This window comes from Toxorhynchites rutilus, chromosome 3 (assembly GCF_029784135.1).
Source record: "Toxorhynchites rutilus septentrionalis strain SRP chromosome 3, ASM2978413v1, whole genome shotgun sequence".
In the NCBI taxonomy this organism is placed as follows: Eukaryota; Metazoa; Arthropoda; class Insecta; order Diptera; family Culicidae; genus Toxorhynchites; species Toxorhynchites rutilus.
In genome coordinates, this window is record NC_073746.1 from 41,581,609 (window position 1) to 41,602,630 (window position 21,022).

The 21,022-nt window shown below is 40.3% G+C and overlaps 2 protein-coding genes across 5 annotated transcripts in view; both read left to right on the forward strand.

Moving 5' to 3' along the window:
- Positions 1–21,022, forward strand: part of LOC129778241 (protein sickie) — a 475,861-nt gene that overhangs the window by 94,107 nt on the left and 360,732 nt on the right. The gene's annotated exons all lie outside the window — the stretch shown is intronic.
- On the forward strand, positions 20–1,158 carry LOC129778246 (uncharacterized). The gene is made up of 2 exons (XM_055785025.1): positions 20–79; positions 143–1,158. Exons 1-2 carry the CDS (start codon positions 74–76, stop codon positions 1,145–1,147), a joined length of 1,011 nt encoding a protein of 336 aa, XP_055641000.1. The 5' UTR covers positions 20–73; the 3' UTR covers positions 1,148–1,158.

The window sequence follows — 21,022 nt, forward strand, 5'->3', positions numbered from 1 at the left end:
GGCGAGACATCAGTCACCCGTTCACACCCTGGCGGTCAAGTGCAGCACGAAAATCACTGAAGCGCAGTTCAAAATGAAGGTAACCGATCTCTCAATTAATTCGCGTTGGTGCTTCCTGAACCTTGTTTTTTCTCACTTGTAGGCGTTCGTAGTACTGTCAGTGGCTTTGGCCATTGCCTCTTGTGCGTCAGTTGACGACAAATCCTCGAAGAAACAGAAACGGGGCCTGTGGGAACTGGGACACGATTATGGACATTTCCAGCACGATGGTTTCCCCCATGAAATGCATCACTGGTCCAACGTGGAAAAACACGTTGCTGTGCCATACCCAGTGGAGGTCGTGAAGAACGTCCATGTTGATCGTCCATATCCAGTCGATCGACCAGTTCCGTACCCGGTTCACGTTGACCGTCCAGTATATATCGAGAAAAGCGTACCAGTCCATGTTGATCGTCCAGTGCCTTACCCAGTGGAAGTTGAGAAAAAAGTTCATGTAGATCGTCCGGTTTATATTGAGAAGAAGGTTCCGGTGTACGTCGAGAAGAAAGTCCACATCGATCGTCCATATCCAGTGGAAGTCAAAGTTCCCGTTCACGTGGATCGTCCCGTTCCATATCCAGTGGAGGTCGAGAAGAAAGTCCCTGTTCACGTTCCCTACCCAGTGGAAGTGAAAGTGCCGGTGTACGTCGAGAAGAAGGTTCACGTTGATCGACCATATCCAGTTGAGGTCGAAAAGAAAGTTCCAGTCCACGTTGACCGCCCGGTCCCATACCCAGTGGAGGTTGAGAAGAAGGTTAAAGTACCGGTGGACAGACCAGTTCCATACCCAGTGGAAGTGAAGGTTCCCGTTTACATCCACAAGAAGGTTCCAGTGCACGTCGATCGTCCCGTTCCCTATCCGGTTGAGGTTGAAAAGAAGGTCCCAGTGCACGTTGACCGTCCGGTGCCGTATCCAGTTGAGGTCGTTAAGAAGGTCCCGGTTCATGTAGACCGCCCCGTTCCTTATCCGGTCGAGGTTCAGAAGAAGGAATACGTCGAAGTGCCAAAACCGTACGCGGTTCATGTCGAGAAACCCGTTCCGGTGTACTTTAACAAGCCAATTGTTGTGCAGGATCAGGAGCAGACGCACGAGAAGCATTGGGACTGATTTTGTGGGATTGGTGTAGAATTGATGAGTTTAATAAAAGTTTGTTGATGTTAAAAATAACGATTGTATTTCTTGTGAGTCTGAATACTTCAAGAAGGTCGTTCCATTGTTGATTTCGGAATTAGGTCGAATAATTGATTGCGTTCACTTCCGATAAATGTCCTTGTGTTGATCCAAGCATGGATGAGTAAACAACAATTTCTTACGTAGTTGAGCCGAAACATAAGGAAATCTACTGCATCCACTGTTTACCTTGAATGTACTACACTGGGTATGGGGCCAACAGTACCTTTCCAAAAATAGCCCTTGCCCATTTTGTTTATTTCGTTTAGGCTCATTTGTATTTTAAGCGGGATTGAAAAGTGGACATGTTATCTCATCGAAACATGTGATGAACATCACACTGTTGTCTTTCAACGTATAATTTTTTTTTAAAAGAATATTAGCTATATTCCAAAAATGCATAAACCATATAAACCGATAATTGTTCTGACGTATGGTATCTGAAAACTTGAATTTGAATTCTGTATCGTAAATATAAAACATGAAATTGTAATCTGGCATTTGAAGTCCGGATCCTCGATCTACATTTGTAAGACCGAGATCCATGGAATCTATAATATCGAATTCGGATTTGAGAATATAAGAATATGGGAATATGAGAATATGAGAATATGAGAATATGAGAATATGAGAATATGAGAATATGAGAATATGAGAATATGAGAATATGAGAATATGAGAATATGAGAATATGAGAATATGAGAATATGAGAATATGAGAATATGAGAATATGAGAATATGAGAATATGAGAATATGAGATGAGATCCATGGAATCTATAATATCGAGAATATGAGAATATGAGAATATGAGAATATAAGATGAGATCCATGGAATCTATAATATCGAATTCGGATTTGAGAATATAAGAATATGAGAATATGAGAATATGTGAATATAAGAATATGAGAATATAAGAATATGAGAATATGAGAATATGAGAATCTGAGAATATGAGAATATGAGAATATGAGAATATGAGAATATGAGAATATGATAATATGAGTGGATGATGTGCTTTCCACAAGTAATGAATTTCGATACAATCCACGATGTTCGAAAAAGAAGACTTATTATTGAATCTAAATTCTCAATCTGTATTTTGAAATTGAAATTGAATCTCTAATCTAGAATACTACTATTAAATTTGAATCCTGAATCCGTGTATCGAATATATTTTTCGATAATTCGTGTTAAGGTAAAATGCATTTCGAAGCTAAATGATCTTTGAGATGTCAAAAAATTACGAAACTAGAAAATTATTAATGATTATGGTCTGTTCACCAAAACAAGCAATAAAAATTGAATTATGCCTGTTACCTGTTGTATACGGAATGCCGTTATTTTAAACAAAGTAGAGGTATACCTGAGTCGACCTCAAAAAGGATGTCCTAAACTGATCTTCAGTTTTTGCTCCGTAGTTATTTAGCATGTTCCTTCAGGCGCTTATCATCACTGGCTTGCACAGGCCTGGCGTTGAACGTTAATTTTTGAATGTTGAGTGTTGAGCGCTGAGCGGTGAGCATTGAGCATTCAGCGATGAGCGTTGTTCTCGTTCTCGTTCTCGTTCTCGTTCTCGTTCTCGTTCTCGTTCTCGTTCTCGTTCTCGTTCTCGTTCTCGTTCTCGTTCTCGTTCTCGTTCTCGTTCTCGTTCTCGTTCTCGTTCTCGTTCTCGTTCTCGTTCTCGTTCTCGTTCTCGTTCTCGTTCTCGTTCTCGTTCTCGTTCTCGTTCTCGTTCTCGTTCTCGTTCTCGTTCTCGTTCTCGTTCTCGTTCTCGTTCTCGTTCTCGTTCTCGTTCTCGTTCTCGTTCTCGTTCTCGTTCTCGTTCTCGTTCTCGTTCTCGTTCTCGTTCTCGTTCTCGTTCTCGTTCTCGTTCTCGTTCTCGTTCTCGTTCTCGTTCTCGTTCTCGTTCTCGTTCTCGTTCTCGTTCTCGTTCTCGTTCTCGTTCTCGTTCTCGTTCTCGTTCTCGTTCTCGTTCTCGTTCTCGTTCTCGTTCTCGTTCTCGTTCTCGTTCTCGTTCTCGTTCTCGTTCTCGTTCTCGTTCTCGTTCTCGTTCTCGTTCTCGTTCTCGTTCTCGTTCTCGTTCTCGTTCTCGTTCTCGTTCTCGTTCTCGTTCTCGTTCTCGTTCTCGTTCTCGTTCTCGTTCTCGTTCTCGTTCTCGTTCTCGTTCTCGTTCTCGTTCTCGTTCTCGTTCTCGTTCTCGTTCTCGTTCTCGTTCTCGTTCTCGTTCTCGTTCTCGTTCTCGTTCTCGTTCTCGTTCTCGTTCTCGTTCTCGTTCTCGTTCTCGTTCTCATTCTCGTTCCCATTTATGCATGTTATATTTACTTCCATAATTTCGCTCTATCACAATCTCTTTTTCATTGTCTAACTCCACTCTACTTACTCTATTTACGGTCCTTTATTTTTGTCTAACTCCACTCTACTTACTCTATTTACGGTCCTTTAGGGCCGTTTTTCTTGAACCGGAAGCCACCAACTTTGTTTCCAAAATGACATTGGAATTCGATTTGTCCATCGTTGTTGGTCACTTAGAGTCAGTATCAGCAAACCGGAAGTCAAAACAAGATTATATTTATTTATCGCACGTCATTTATTTCCTCCTATATGATTGGGAGTGTATGTCACTTCCGGCCAGTTTTGAGTACATTCACTGCAAAAAAATAGAGGGTCGATTCAGGACCACAATTTTTTGAAAGTGTTTAAAAAAGGGACTTCCGATTTGGCCTCTGTTTTCTTCTTTTTTAACACTCATGAACCTCGCCGACCAGTAGAAAACATAGTTATAGAGTTATAGTATACATTGCAATTCCGAAATAGGCAAAAAAACGTTTTGCACATGAATCGCTGTTGTAATTTAGGGGTCTGGCCAATGCTACCTTCCCCAAATTATAACTATGATGAGAATATTGACAATAGATTTTATTTCTGCATTCATATCTTTATAAAATTCGATATAAACTAAGCCAGTTCAATAAAAGATTCGCATAAATCTTCATGAAAGAAGTTAATGCTTTGAAACTACACAAAAAAAATATCGTCAGAACTAATAGCGACTACAATATGTCGCTATAAACAATTTGTCATCGCCATCGATTTAAGCCTCTTCCCTCGGTATAAAGGGAGTAAAAATAATTCACACATGCCTGACCAACATGCCAATCGAATTAAATCAACATGTAATTTGCAGCCAAACATTCATCATCCGACACGCTCTGTTTACATTCCCTCCCACCGCAGTCGGGGATCGCTCGATGCTGCAAAATTCCGACAGACGCCAGATTCATTTGACATGGCGCATCGCCACCCGCGCTCCCCGGTTTGATTGATGAATCAAAAAACAATCATACATAATCGCTTCTACATGCGCTTTCACTGGAAAAGATTTGAAAAGATCGAACATCATTTCAACTTTGCTTTAATTACAATATCAACTTTATTCAAATTTATCTACACAACAAATGCACACAGCACACTTTCAGTGCTGCTCGTGACTGTACACCTTGGTGTGCACTGGAACCCGTTTTTCGACATACACTGGAACGGGCTGCTCTACACGAACTGCGTACGGTTTTGGCACTTCAACGTATTCCTTCTGGACGACTGGATAAGGCACCGGGCGATCAACGTGCACCGGGACCTTCTTTTCGACCTCAACTGGATAGGGTACATGAACTGGAACCTTCTTCTCGACGTACACTGGGCGATCAACGTGGACGGGAACCTTCTTTTCGACCTGCACTGGGTATGGGACCGGACGATCAACGTGCACTGGGACCTTCTTTTCAACCTCAACCGGGTACGGCACTGGACGATCGACATGGACTGGAACCTTCTTGATTACTTCCACCGGGTATGGAACGTGAACGGGAACCTTCTTCTCAACTTCCACTGGATAGGGAACTGGACGGTCTACGTGAACCGGGACCTTCTTCTCGACATGCACTGGGTATGGTACCTTAACCTCAACTGGGTACGGTACCTTCACTTCCACTGGATAGGGACGATCGACATGAACCTTCTTTTCAACGTACACTGGAACCTTGACCTCCACCGGGTAAGGAACCTTCTTCTCAACATGCACTGGGTATGGTACCTTTACTTCGACTGGGTATGGAACTGGACGGTCAACATGTACTGGAACCTTCTTCTCGATGTACACTTTCTTCTCGACTGGGTATGGAACATGCACGTGGACCTTCTTCTCAACATAAACCTTCTTCTCAACTGGATAGGGGACGTGAACCTTCTTCTCGACCTCCACTGGGTATGGGACTGGCCGATCGACGTGCACCGGAATCTTCTTCACTACTTCCACTGGATAAGGAATATGTTTTTCCACCTCAACCGGGTACGGGACCGCAACCTTCTTGGTGACGGTCGTATGCAGATGTTCGACCTCATGATGACCGTGATGGTCGAAATCAAATCCACTGTGCTCATGGCCCAGCTCCCAGAGCCCACGTTTTTCCTTCTTAGCCGATCCATCGACTGCCGCACAGGAGGCAATGGCCAAAGCCATCGACAACACTACGAACGCCTACAAAAAAAAAACAACCGATCGGATAATTATTAGCAATAGCCGACTTGTGGATTCTCTTACCTTCATTTTCGATGCAACCGTTAATTGAACTGCGCTCCAGTGATTTTCTAACCCGGTAAGCTACCCTCAGAGATGATCACACTCGAATGATGTTATCTGCTCGGCTCGGGCCGGTTTTTATACCGACAGCTTGATCTGATAAAACTCTCTACGACGGCGGGAGAATCCTATTAGGGTTTTGGTTTTCATTTTCACGGTAAATTTCAGCAAGGTGAAAACCGAACCCCAAATTACTCTCCGTGTGAAGGTCACCATAGCAGTTATAACGGGTGATAAATGTACAAAAATAGTTGGTGCCGAGTCACTACTTACATCGATTTCAGATATGTTATTGAATCAGTGATCTGTTGGGAAAAGCTAGATTTATTCGATGGAGAATCGATATTGAAACATTGGAACCGATTGGGTGGCATGGAACCGAAATTCATTTGAACCTATGAAAATTTTCTTGATAGTTTTCCGTTTACTTAAAAAGCTTCAGCATAAAGTTTATGCGTATATGATGCTATAATTCTATGTTTAAATACTGAAAGAAGTTAAAAACGAACGAAACATTTCAATCCAGATTTTAGATTTCATTAGAGTAGCCATTTATGTTCAAGCTTTCAAGTTGTGTTGTGTTTCGTTATTACTTTGTGAATTTTGTTGTAGGTGATAGGTTACATGCAAATGTATCAATCTCGAGGTCAGCAATTGAGTTGGGCGATGACAACTCCGCAAAAAAAACCAATGCAAAACATTTACGTGCCACGTCATCTAAAATATAACAGCACGAGTAAACTCATGCTGCAATTTTCATTCCCACTGTCGTCAGAATATTCAATTCCATTGATATTGTCAGATTCTTACCCGTGCATATTGTTTCCTAAGCTGTTTCGCTTGTTACATAATTATAACAGCTTCGCTTCCAGTTATCACCTCTTTTCTCTGAAAAGTTCACCATTGAAGTTATTTGTGATTTAGATAAATGATGATGCTTCTACAGTTTCGCTATGAGAAATGTCAGCAGGTTTTTGAAAAAAATGTGACATTCACGAGATGAGGCACAAATAGAAACATAACACTTTGGGTCGTAAATACAGTAGAACCTGATCTGACTACTGGTATATACGACCTAGCAGAAGGATAGTTAAGTGATTTCTTTATAAATAAAACGTGGTTTTCAACTTGAAATATCTTTTGCTTGTATTTGCGTTTCATTTTTAGTTGGTCAATGTGTTATCCGCGGGGACCTTGCACTAAATTCCGCAGGCGAGTGGAGTTCTACGAATATATACCGGGAGTTTTTTACAGAAAATGCTTCATTTATCATTTTAATTTATATTATCAATCTATTCCATGAAACGCATTTTATAGCTGTATTCAGAAATCGACTTCAGTTCACCCAGCAATTCGTTTTTAGGTCTTCAATGCGGTCAAAACAGGTCCCTCGAAGCGGTAATTGGAATTTCAGAAACAGGAAAGTTCACACGGGACCATATCTGGAGAGTACGGTGCTTATTCAATCAAACTCGTGCCATTTTCGGTCAAAAATTCGTTCACAATGATCGATCGATGAGCTGATGCATTATCATGGTACAAAATACAAGTGCTATCCTTCCACAAATCTGGCTGTTGTTTGCGACGAATTCTCTCTCAAACGCCTCATAATTCAATAAGTTGATGCTATTTACACTGATCTGAAATCAGCTTTTGATAGGATTGACCACGACATTGCCTTGAAGAAGTTTGCTAAACTCGGATTTTCTAGTAGCCTCTGCCGCTGGTTGGAATCGTACCTCAAGGATAGAATACTGCAAGTCAAAGTAGGTTCTTCGTTGTCGAATGTTTTCGTGAATGAAACTGGAGTTCCCCAGGGCAGCAATCTCGGTCCCTTGCTATTTGTACTATTTTTTAACGATGTCACTGTACCGCTTGATGGAAGGTGCAAACTGGTATATGCCGATGACCTGAAAATATACATCGTTGTGGAAAGTTTGGACGATCACTACGTTCTACAATCACTGCTGAACAAATTCTACGACTGGTGTAAAAAGAACAGAATGACTATTAGCATTGAGAAATGTATCGTTATTTCATTCCATCGAAAACTAAGCCGTGAGATCTTCTATTTTGACTATCGTATCAATGATCAAAAGCTTGAGCGTGTGGAGTGCGTCGAGGATTTAGGCGTCCTGATTGATTCCAGATTGACATTTCGAAACCACCAGTCTGCCGTAATCCACAAAGCGAATAGACAACTTGGATTTATGTTTAAGATTGCGAGAGAGTTTGATAATCCGCATTGCCTTCGCTCTTTATATTGCGCGCACGTTCGTTCTCATTTGGAAAATGCTTCAATCGTGTGGTCACCGTACCACAGCAACTGGACGAATCGAATACAAGCCATTCAACGTAAATTCATTCGGTACGCCCTTAGAGAGTTACCTTGGAATAATCCGCAGAATCTACCGCCTTACGAAGCTTGCTGTCAGTTACTTGGACTGACTACTCTCGAGAAAAGGAGAAAACTGGCAAAAGCTGTTTTGGCAGCTAAAATTCTCACATCTGAAGTGGACAGCCCAATATTACTGGAATCGTTGCAAGCAAACGTGTTACCCCGTAATCTTCGCCAGCGCAGCGGATTTCTGCGTATGCCACGGAACCGTTCGGATTTCACAAAAAATTCACCGTTTCAATCCATGTGTTCAGCATTTAATGAGTTTTACCATTTATTTGATTTCAATGAGTCCTCATCTGTCTTCAAACTGAAAGTGCTCCAGCTGCTTAGCTCAACTAGATAATTTAAGCGGCTTAAAAATGATGAATCTCTTAATTGTTTATGTTTCAACGTAGTGTTTGTTGCCCACATGTATATTTGTAGTTTTCTTTCATGTAGACCATGTTAAGTCCGATGAGTGTATATATAAATAAAAAATAAAATAACGCCAAGGTAATGGATTTTATGGACTGTTTTGTCCTCCGGAAGGAATTCCGAATGGACAACACCACGAATATCGTAGAAAACAGTTAGCATTACTTTCACTTTTGAACGTCTTTGACGTGATTTTTCCGGTTTCGGCTCGTTTGCTGATGCTGATTGTCGACTCTTTTGCATTTCATACTCGTACACCCATATCTCGTCGCTAATATTTATGCGTTGGATGAACATTTTTTAATATTTTTTAATTTTTTTTTTTCAATCATTTGGATTCAAAACACATATATGATGAATTTAAAGCGCGATATTGATACTACACATTCATTTGAATCACGCAGTTAATTTACGTAGAAGAAAAGTGACAATTTTGAATTCTCGTTATAGAATTGATACAATTAGATATTGAAATTCGTTCGATAAAATGTTTGGCAACGTGTAAGTGGACCCACATATATACTGGAAGACAGATGATACATTGGTGAAATTATTTTTTGGATGTTGAATTCTATTCAATCAGTAATAATTACATTTTATTTTTTCTTCAGTTCTCTTGCCACTCCCTGAACATTTGTTTTTCGATTTTTATGTTAAAATCCCTTGGACGGAGAATTGATGAAGGAATTGCCAGAATTCATTTAGAAAAAAAAAATCACAAATTTCGAGCATTTTTAGGTTATTCTAATTTTCAAACTGTACGATAAAAAAAAGGTTCCAAAACTGAAACACAGGTTTCTTGCACTTCACGAATGGAATAAACGATGTATTAAGTTGAGCGAAAAGTAATCCATTATTTTCTCGGTAGCCGGCTTTAGTGATCAATATCTCGCGTAATACACTGCGTTTCACAACTATAGAATACCTCATATTTTTTGAGTTTCCAGAGATATGTAAGAAGTCGGTTGAATTGAAGTATATAGTGTAGAATAGAATAACTATCTTCATTTAAAAGACTGGCCATTTGAACTATATTGTTGTGTTCTGGCGCGAAACATTCAAAAAACTAAAATTCCTGTGTTTCATAACTATAGAACCAGATGGAAAAACTCTCACTTCTTTACAACATTAACGTCAATTTCACATGAATTATAATAAGTTTCAAATTCGTAGGTCATCTTTAGTTCTCAAACAGTTGAAATAACCCATTCGGGGTGGTTTTGACCAAGTTGCGCCATGTTATAGTGTGTATCTCGTTCTACTCAGGGGATACTGATCGTTTAAGCTCTTCAAATCACTCATACTGCTTGTAAGCTGCATCTTCTATTCGTACGATCACTCCTCATAAGTTCTTGATAGGGTTTTGATCTGGTAAAAAGGCTGACCAGTCCAGAATCTGAATCCTTATTCATCAAAGCATGCCATGACTTCCCGAATTTTACGAATTGAATTCAAATTATTCAATTATCACATTGTTTTGTATGTAAAAACAGCAGTAAATGATTCTGAAGCACTTCATTGCATTTCTGATTGTTCATTCGTGTTGATGGTAAGCTACCTAACCCGGATCTTTTCGAGAAAATTCTCCCCAAACCATAAAACTCCCATCTCCAAAGCTGCGGGTCCAAAAACTAATGTGGAAGTCATGGGTTTCACTAGTTCAGGAGAACTTATCTGATAAAAAGAAATCCAACTTGAATAGAATTTCTTCATACTGGAAGGACCTACGGAACGTAACATGTAATTTTTCAACTCGTAACTTTGCAGGCGGCAGTTCGATGGTTTGAGAAAAATATTTTCAAAATGGCCTGTTTCAGATAGCTTTCATCAATACCAATGTACAGTTAGAAGTGCAATGAAGTACTTCAGAATCATTTACTTCTTTTTTTGTATCAAACACACCGTGGTAATTGGGTAATTTTGCATCAATTCGTAACATCCGTAAAATCAGGGCATGGATTCTGGACTGGTCAGTTTGTTTACCAAATCAAAATTCTGTCAGGAACTTATAAGGAGTTACTAGACGAATAGATGATGCAGCTTACAAGCAGTATGAGTGATTTGAAGAGCTTTAACGAGTAGTATCCTCTGCGTAGAACCAGATACACACTATAACATGGCGCAACTTAGTCAAAACCACCCCGAATGGGTTATTTCAACTAATTGAGAACTAAAGATGACCTTTGGATTAGAAACTAATTGTAATTCATGTGAAATTGACGTTAATTTTGTAAAGGAGTGAGAGTTTTTCCATCTGGAATTTTCGTTTTTTGAATGTTTCGCGCCTGAACACAACAACAAAGTTCAAATGGCCAGTTTTATAAATAAAGATAGTTATTATATCATAAACTATATACTTCAATTCAAACGACTTCTTTCATATCTTTTTGTGGTTCTATAGTTGTGAAACACAGTGTATCATCGATCGAACAATTTCAAGTTAGGCTCTTTTTAAAGGTGACATTTCTCACAGAAATATATTTTGCTGTTTTTTGTATGATCCATACATATTCTTGTTTCGTGAAATAATTTAGCACTGTTTTAAAAAGCCTCGAAGCATTTGTGCTTAGTGATAATTATTCAGGTTGATTTACCACGATCATGCATATCGATGGAAAAAGTTAGGTACAGCTTTGTATGAGAAGAATTCAATTTATTGTAAGCTTTATAAATCCGGATCGGATAGCTGTTATGACAGTTCACATTTTCAACCAGGAGAACATTGACAGAGACCCCAGTATGTTTATTACGGATAATTTTCATTTTGATAAATTGAAAAGTATAAAAATCCGGAGAAATCAGAATCATTTCTGAAAAATCAGTCAAAATTGAGTGTTTGTCAGGATATCAGAGAACGCGCCAAAAAGTCGGGGAAATCCTGAAAAATCAGGGAGTGTGGCATTTCTGCATGTAGTAGTTGTTTACGTCAAAAAAAAAAGTATAAAATTCAACAGTTAACTATTCAAGTCGATCGTGTATATATCTCACTCCCACTATCAGTCTTATCTACGGGTCCCCCAAAACTTACAAAAAGACACCCGCATTCATTAATGAAATTTTATATAATATACAGTGGAGAATTCGACTGAAATTCAAAACACAGGGCTAGACGCAGAAAAGCATATGTTAGTTGGACAGCGAGGCCATTTTTTTAAATTTATTTTTCAGTATTGTGTATTTTTCTTGAACATTTAAAAAATTTCCTCATGAATCCGTGTTCTATTCAAGCCGATGATGAAGTTATTAAGCAACACTATAACAAATAGGAAAACATAAAGGTGCGCTATCCGTGATTTTTTATATTTACATTAGCAGACCCGGCGAACTTCGTCCAGCCTAAAATTGATTAAATATAGCAGTGAATCAGTAGGCTGTAAAATTCAGTGTGTACAAAGTAGGCGTTTTGGTCATTCATGTTTATAAAACTTTTTAATTGTTTCCATTTTTGTTTTGCCATACAAATCTGGCGCAGACCAAAACACATGAAACAGAAGAATAATCGTTCTCGATTCTTGAGTTCAATGGTGACATGTGGACACCAAATCATTTTGATTTATATAGATAAGCGTCTTTATGGAACAACCATTTTAGTGTGTGAATTTGAGATCACTAACTCTTTTGTTGATTTGCCAAAGTCTGACAGACTGTGTAACTCAAAAACAATGTTCAGATTCTGGACTGGTCAGCTTGTTTACCAGATCAAAACCCTATCAAGAACTTTTGAGGAGTGATCGTACGAATAGTACAGGCAGCTTACAAGCAGTATGAGTGATTTGAAGAGCTTAAACGAGTAGTGTCCTCTGCGTAGAACGAAATACACACTATAGCATGGCGCAGCTTGGTCGAAACCATCCCGAATGAGTTACTTGAACTGATTGAGAACAAAAGATGACTACGAATTAGAAACTCATTGTAATTCATATGAAATTGACTTTAATTTTGTTAAAGAGTGAGAGTTTTTCCATCTGGTTCTATAGTTATGAAACACTTGATTTTTTGTTTTTTGAATGTTTCGCGCCTGAACACAACAATAAAGTTCAAGCGACCAGTCTTTGAAATGAAGATAATTGTTGTATTATACACTATATACTTCAGTTCGACCAACTTCTTACATATCTCTGGAAACTCAGAAAAAATGAGTGGTTCTATAGTTGTGAAACGCAGTATAGGGGAAGACGGAGTAAGACCGCCCCCCTAAGAAAACCAATTATCAGTAAAACGTCCTTCAGAATCTGCCCTATTTGTTGTGCTGCATATCATTGAGTATATAATAATCTACTACTAAAAAAATGTGTAACTGTCGATTGTATAACTTTTTTGGCGTATTTTTCATTATTTTTTGAAATGATGAAAAATCACTTTTCATTTTGCTGGCGGGGTAAGAAGGACCACCCGTGGGGTAAAACGGACCATGACGGGGTAAGACGGAGCGATGCTATTTTCAAACAGTTTAGCCTAGTACAAATAACAGGCACAGTGTTGTCTAAAGTGCTAAATGTTTAGGGTTGTTTATAAACTACACATAAGCTTCTGAAAAGGCCATCCCTATTCCACGTGCAGACTTTTACCAAATTTTACGAAAATTTACCAAATTTTCGAGATCTATAAGGACAACTATCTACGTGGGCCTAAAATCTCTCAAAATCTGTTCACGTGAAGTCTGAATGACCCCGAAGTAGGTATTTCTAGTTCCGATTCGATTTGTTGTTTCGTTCAGCCAGCTCGAATGCCAGTTCCTTGACATCTCGCATTGTGATGGTCTAGAATGGATTCTCCAGCTGCAGCAAATGCTCCACCAGTTTTTGTTCCTGAGTAGTGGTAAAAAAGTATGGGTTATATCTATGATATAACCGCAAAGTTGACGTGGGACTAGTTTAGCTTAGCAATCAATTGTTTGTATTGATTAAGTTTTTGATTGAATGAAAAAATTTCCGAATTAGATCGAATTCAATATATTTGCTTTTTGAGTAAAGAGATTGAATAAATGCCATGTAAGGTCAATTCATGCATTGTGATGGATTATGTTCTTCGTTACAAGTAAATTTAATGCCAGTCCTTTTACGTTTGGTATGATGCCTAGGACAAAATATGTGAACGGAAGAATTATCAAACGATAATTTTGTTTTACATTTCCCTCTGAAGTTTGCATCTCTGAAGTGTACGTACTTCTCGAACCGAGAAATTGCTTGACTCGATGAACTTCAGGTACTCAGTGCCAGAAATTCAGTGAGCAGAAGATATGGAGGCATATCCTTAAATTCAATCTTGAATAACCGAGCCAAAGCGTTGTGTTCGTACCCGTTTTTGTAATCCGTGTTAGGAAAACACTTTTCGTAGTGCAAAAAAAACATGCGGGTGCAGAAGTACCCCCGGCTTATATATTATATTTCACAAACCTTTTCACGCAGGCAGAACCGGAACAATCTACTGAAGGACTGGGATACTGGCAACTAACGGAATATACAGTTTTTGCTGGAGAACTCCTTATTTTGGTTACCTTGAAAATTAGATCGCTTCCAACCGCAATGGACGAAAACTTTGTTTTGTTTACAGGTTTCATATTTCGTGGGCTCAAGTGTTGCAAGGTGTTTCGAAATGACAAAACTATGCGTAGCATATTTGCTATTATTCTGAGGATTTCTTATAAAATTAGAAGTGGTCCGTCTTACCCCGCCGGGCGGTCTTACCCCGTCTTCCCCTATAACATTCTTTTGGTTGTAATTAGAGTGAAAGTAGTGCTGCAATTTACTTTTTTTTTGGAATAACCTTCCAATTCGTGATCAAATCATTTTAGATATCCGGCACCATGTCGTTTTTTTTCTTTTTTCGACAATCAGACGATAAAAGATTATCGAGCACCACAATACTTCTCAACAAGTAAGTTGCCAAAATATTAGACACACAATTATTTCCATTTTATTTTCTCTCTTTAATCTACCTTTTTAGTTTTACATTTAAAACTTAAATAATTGGATCGCACGTTGCTTCAGTGCTCTTACCATCGAAGAAATATCTAGCGCATACATTGTGCGACCCACTGCCGACCGGAGTCAGCTTCTTGTAGTGCCACACCGCACGTACTTGCAGAAGATCGTGTATTTTTTCCGCCAGGACCTTCGATTTGCTCATAAATCGCTCAAGTCGCTCGAACTTCTTTGCCGTCATATTTCGCAGAAACAAACCCAGCGAAGATTCGTGGCAATTCAGTGTAACTTCGTTGGATGGTGCTGGCCGTAGGCCGTGATACGTCCTCCTGAGTTTCAACTTCGATTTCTTCGTTATGGGAGAATATATGAGCGAGACCAGTACCTTCGAGGGGTCTTCCTTCCTTAGTCCGAATATTCGTTCCGCAGCGGTCACACTCACCCTCAACCAGAGTATCGCTAGATTCTCCGTGATCTCATCGCAACGCATCAGTTGGCTGGCCCGATGGATGAACGCCGACCACTCGGGGCTCTTTTCGGCGTCGTCATTTGCGATCACAACCTTCCGGAAGGGTCGTTTCATTTTTTCCAGTGCGTAATCCGACCGCAGGGTCGACGGTCGAACCACCAGCGTGAGGTTTACGAAGTACCGATCGTTGTCGAGGATAGCGCGCCATCGTTGACACACCAGTCGAGCCGCTTTGTGATCGCTCGCCGTGAGTTCGTTGAAAATGATCCCCATCACCTCAGGAGGCATCAAGTCGATGGGACAGTTGCTAGTGCCGTGCTTCATGATGTAGGTTGTTTAGATAGATGTGCAAGGCAGAGGTTCTTTACTCATCAGGGTGAGTGAAGTTGTGACGAAGGCAAATCCATTCGATCCATTTTATAGTACGCTTGGGTAGGAAACAATTATATACCCATCGATTAGCATGTGTCATAAGCAATGACAGGTAGTTTGCTCAAGTATCGGAATTCCAAATATAAAGGGTGTGTCACATCAAATTGCATCACGGAAAAAACGCTGTAGAAATTCGCCCAGTATACCGATCCTTTTGAAAATTTTAGACAGTAAAATAAAAACTATTAAACAACTTTTGGCATTTTCTTTTTATTCATAGCCCAAGCCCGTATGCTCGCACCTTCCTCTTTACCCCGTCCATAAGGTTCTGTACAACGTCAGGTTGTAGTTTTTTTTTTAACAGAAATCCATTTTCTCTTGAAGTCCGCCTCCGATTTGACAACTTTTGGGTTCTTCCGGAGGGCCTGTTTCATAATCGCCCAATATTTCTCTATTGGGCGAAGCTCCGGCGCGTTGGGCGGGTTCATTTCCTTTGGCACGAAGGTGACCCCGTTGGCTTCGTACCACTCCAACACGTCCTTTGAATAGTGGCACGAAGCGAGATCCGGCCAGAAGATGGTCGGGCCCTCGTGCTGCTTCAATAGTGGTAGTAAGCGCTTCTGTAGGCACTCCTTAAGGTAAACCTGCCCGTTTACCGTGTCGGTCATCACGAAGGGGGCGCTCCGCTTTCCGCAAGAGCAGATCGCTTGCCACACCATGTACTTTTTGGCAAACTTGGATAGTTTCTGCTTGCGAATCTCCTCCGGAACGCTGAATTTGTCCTCTGCGGAGAAGAACAACAGGCCCTGCAGCTGACAAAAGTCCGCTTTGACGTAGGTTTCGTCGTCCATTACCAGGCAATGCGGCTTCGTCAGCATTTCGGTGTACAGCTTCCGGGCTCACGTCTTCCCCACCATGTTTTGCCTTTCGTCGCGGTTAGGAGCCTTCTGAACCTTGTATGTACGCAGGCCCTCCCGCTGCTTGGTCCGCTGGACGAATGAACTTGACAAATTCAGCTTATTGGCGACATCCCGGACCGAACTTCTCGGATCACGTCTAAACTGCTTAACTACGCGCTTGTGATCTTTTTCACTGACGGAGCATCCATTTTTGTCGTTCTTCACCTTCCGGTCGATGGTTAGGTTCTCGAAGTATCGTTTTAGTATTCTGCTGACCGTGGATTGCACGATTCCCAGCATCTTACCGATGTCCCGATGTGACAACTCCGGATTCTCGAAATGAGTGCACAGGATTAATTCACGACGCTCTTTTTCGTTCGACGACATTTTTCCAAATTTACGAAAAATTGACAGTGAAACATGACCAACGTGATCTATACACTCATATCTGATTATAAGCGAATGCTGAAGATATAATTCCTAAAAATTAAATTTCTACAGCGTTTTTTCCGTGATGCAATTTGATGTGACACACCCTTTAGTTATAGCAACTTCTAGGATATAGGATAGGATAGTTCTCAATTGCAAGAAGATCCTCGTTGATCATACAATGCCATATGTCGAAAAGCTGAAAATAGTACGCCAATACCCATTTCAGGATATATCGGGAAGCAGGAGCAGATTACACCTGTATCTCTGCATGTTTTCAGCAATTCTAAACACTGATAAAGGGTTTCAAACGACTGCTGTGAAATGAATTCATTGTGACTACCACACCAAATGATGTTATTTCATTGTACCCCATCCCACTCATATAGAACTTATGTGGCCTCACTTCGTTCCGTCTGAATGATAAGTACACCACCCGATCAGCACGTTTGCCTCGATCACCTATACATAATCAGGAAAAACAATTATTGTATACATCACGATCCAGCTCTTTAACCTTGTACTTACCCCTCAGAGCAAATTGTTTATTGAATTAAAAAATTTCTAAGATTTCCCCGAATCGTCACACCGCTCCGGTCTGCGTCTGCGAGACGCACCTTCAGAACACGCTACATATGGTAACCGCCCCCGCCGCCGCCACAGTATTGCGCTCTGACTGAACCAAAACTACAGCAGAAAAAAAAATAAAAACAAACAAAAGGGGAACCCGTAATAACAAAGTAACACGGAGGGAAAAACAGACCAAAAAACACTAACACTAAACACCCAAAATCGACTAAACACCTAAAGGTTATTTATGGGCCGGCGTGAGTCGTGTGCCTAGTTTGTTATTTTTCACCGCTTGCGTCCCGTCTGGAGGTAGCCTTGGCTCGGTGCAGTGGCGCATACCCTGAGCCGCAACCACTGTCACCCGCAGGGGTGTGCTGAAGGTGAGCTGCAATGATGAAAATTACCGGAAATTATTGGACTGTACAAATAATTAAAAAATGGTATTGCATAAAAAAAATGTTACGCAATTGTCACAAAATTCTACGGCATTATCATGGGATATCCCCATCGATGCACAACCATTAGGAGTGAATAAACCTTCGGTGCATGCGCGGAAAAGCGTTCCCAGGTCCTCTCCCCGCCATGCAACCATGGGACCAAATGGTCGCGTGGTGCGCACGCGTGTGTTTTGGAAGAGTCGTGTCACAGAGACGAACGCGCTGGGAACGCGCACACCCATGGGCACATTTACGGGGTTTCCAAGACAACTCCCGTGTTCCGTAGCTTGGGCAGTCAGTACTAAGCTAAACACGCGTGCCTGCGAACGTTTGAGCGTCGTCGCGGACCCCACTTCGAATTGCGGGCGTCGATTTGTTTTGCTCTCGTTTTGCCGCCGCGATTCGCCAACCTAATCACGGATCACGGTTTTTTGCGGGATTGGCAGCACGTGCTGCGGTCCAGTTAGAATCGGAGTTCGGAAAGCGGTTTGCGTTTGTTTTTCCACCAAGTTTGCACATCACCGACGGTTTGTTTTGATCGTTGCGCTTGTGGCTTAAGTGACACTTAGAAGTGCTTGAAGTTCTGTTTGTGAGATGTTTTTGATATTTTTATTTCTGAGTTGGTTCGAAATTCGCTACGGTGCAGTTCATAGGCGACGCACAAGCTCAGCCGCCCTATTTTCGCACACGCTGGCGGGTGTTTTGCAAGGTGCAGAATTTAGCAGGAAAACTAGTGACGAGAGTGGTTTCATTTAATTGAGAAAAGTCACTCCGTGAATTTTTGTGTGGAAGTGGGTAAATTTTATGAGATCGGTTTACCGCGACTGGAAGTTATTTACTGTGGCTGCAGAGATGTGAATATTGACGATTTTGTCGCGTTGAATGAAGCGTTGGCACACCTAAACAAGTGTGATCGACAACAGAAGCAGAAGACGCAGAGTTTATATTCGTTGCCGAGACGGAGAGTTACCTAACAGCTAGGCGGAAGCGATATCTTCTTCGCATTCGTGTAGTTTTGTTGTGTTGGGTGGTTTTCTATCTGTCGATTGGAAAGCATCGAGGACAGACCGTTTTTATGGTCGTGAAAGAAATTGAGACGTTTCCTGTTTTGATTTGTGCGACGGATGATCTCCATTCTAAACGGGAGATTGTTTAATTGATCTCATGTTGGGACGACTGAGAGCTGTTCAAATCAACCTTGAAGACTGACTGGACGAATGAGTTAAAAGATAGAGCAACTGTTTTATGTAACGAAAGCTGTGCCAAAAAATTAGGGATTCTGGGGTGTATTGATCTATTGAATCTATTGCATTTTAATGAAAGTTTGTTTTTACAGTGAAAAAATATATTTGCATCATGTTAACGAATACAGGTTTGAATAAGCTGATAATAAAAAAAGAGGTTACACATTTTTTTTTTATTGAAATAAACCCAGATTTTTTATATACAAAAGTTTTTAATTTTCAATTATATTATTTTTTTTTCTGATACACTTGGTGTTTGGTAGCTGCCTCGGAATATTTCAGAAGGTGATAAAGTATCACATTTGGTGGTCATGGCTCTGTGGCGGTCATCGTTACGGTTAAGTTTTACCGGCACAATTTTTTAAAAGAAAAACGGACCAATGTTTCCAGCTCATAAACGCACCAAAGAGTGACTTCTTCAGGAATCTTTTTTTTTCAGAGCCCGTCACATCAATTTTCAATACATCAATTGTTCGCAAAATAAACAACTAAACATTGATAAGGCCTCTTCTATAAGGATACTAGCAGAATAAATGTTGAGAAATTTGAACGAGGGCCTCTGAAGGAGGGCTCTCGTCGATGGCATATAAGTTTGAAAAAAAAATAAATCCATTATTTTTACGTAAGCTTCCACATAATATTTAACATTATTGAAATTGTTCAATTCAGTTCAAAATTGTCATTGTCTTTTTAAGATATTTCTTTATACTTTAAAAGATAAGTGTAAAGAGAAAAAAAATAATATTTTTCTGTCGTAAAGCAGTAAAATGAAATATCACAATAGCAAAGACTGTGTCGACTTAGCTCATGATAGCGTCTCGCAAGTGAATATATTCTTCCTCGCGCCGCTTTTGTTGATTGTGTCATAGAAAATTGCAGTCGTTCGCTCGCTACCTTCGCGTACATGTCGGCCATGAATTGCTGGCACAACTCACAACATCGTAGTCCGTTGCCCTGATCATGTCGAATCATCATACACATGAAATCCATCTATTTGTTCCGTCTCCTCTAACCATATGTTCATAAATATTAACTCGAAATTTTTAATGTTGTTCGTAATGAATAAAGTACCTGTGGTGGGGTCTCGTAATGTTTATGCAATATTCGTCTAGTTCCTTTTAAACCGACTCAGACAGAAAACCTTCTGACATGCACTATAATCACACATATTATAGAGCCTGTCACTCAGAAAATATTTCAGGCGTATTACTTGGCAAAGAAACCTCAACTAAGTACTAATAGAAATGCTGCAAGTAATACTATGTTAAGAAGGAGAACGTTGGGACTGTTAGTGCCATTGAAGATGGACATGGAGAGAATCGTATGAACGATGTGAGTTTTATCATTGAGTCACTGCGAAGTCGTCTACCATGATTCCAGCAACGCTAGCGCATTGAATCTATACGCGTACTACCCAGCTGGTGTTTTATCTGGATTAACGATAATAGTGTGATTGTGGGGGTCTTCGTAGCCACATTGGTTGCGCGTTCGCGTACTAAGCGATCGATCGTGAGTTCAAAACTCAGAGCCCTCATTTGACCATCTTTTTGTTGTTATAGTATAACTACGTCTACGCAACATTCATCAGCGATGGAGATCGATTCACGGTCGAATGAATTCATACAACTTCTCTGCTCTGCAAGAAACATCGGGCTGTTATGATATCAATAACACAACCTTGATCATATCAACTGTCTCCGCTGTCCGGGAACCTACCTGAACAATGGAAGAACAGAAGGAATACTCTTACGTCTAAATGGCTACTGTAACATATAAAACATGTAACATATACACGATTCAACACCGGCTCTGTTAAAGATAAAATGCCAATGAGGCTGCATAAATAAACAAATGGGACAAAAACAGCTGTGATTGTGATTTTGTAATCCAAGCATGTATAATTTGAAGAATTTCCATAATACATCGTTCTCATTAAAAAGCTTCAGACGCTTTAGACCAGGAGTACTCAAACTATTTTGGGCAAGATACCCCTTTTCCAGAATGAAGTGATACC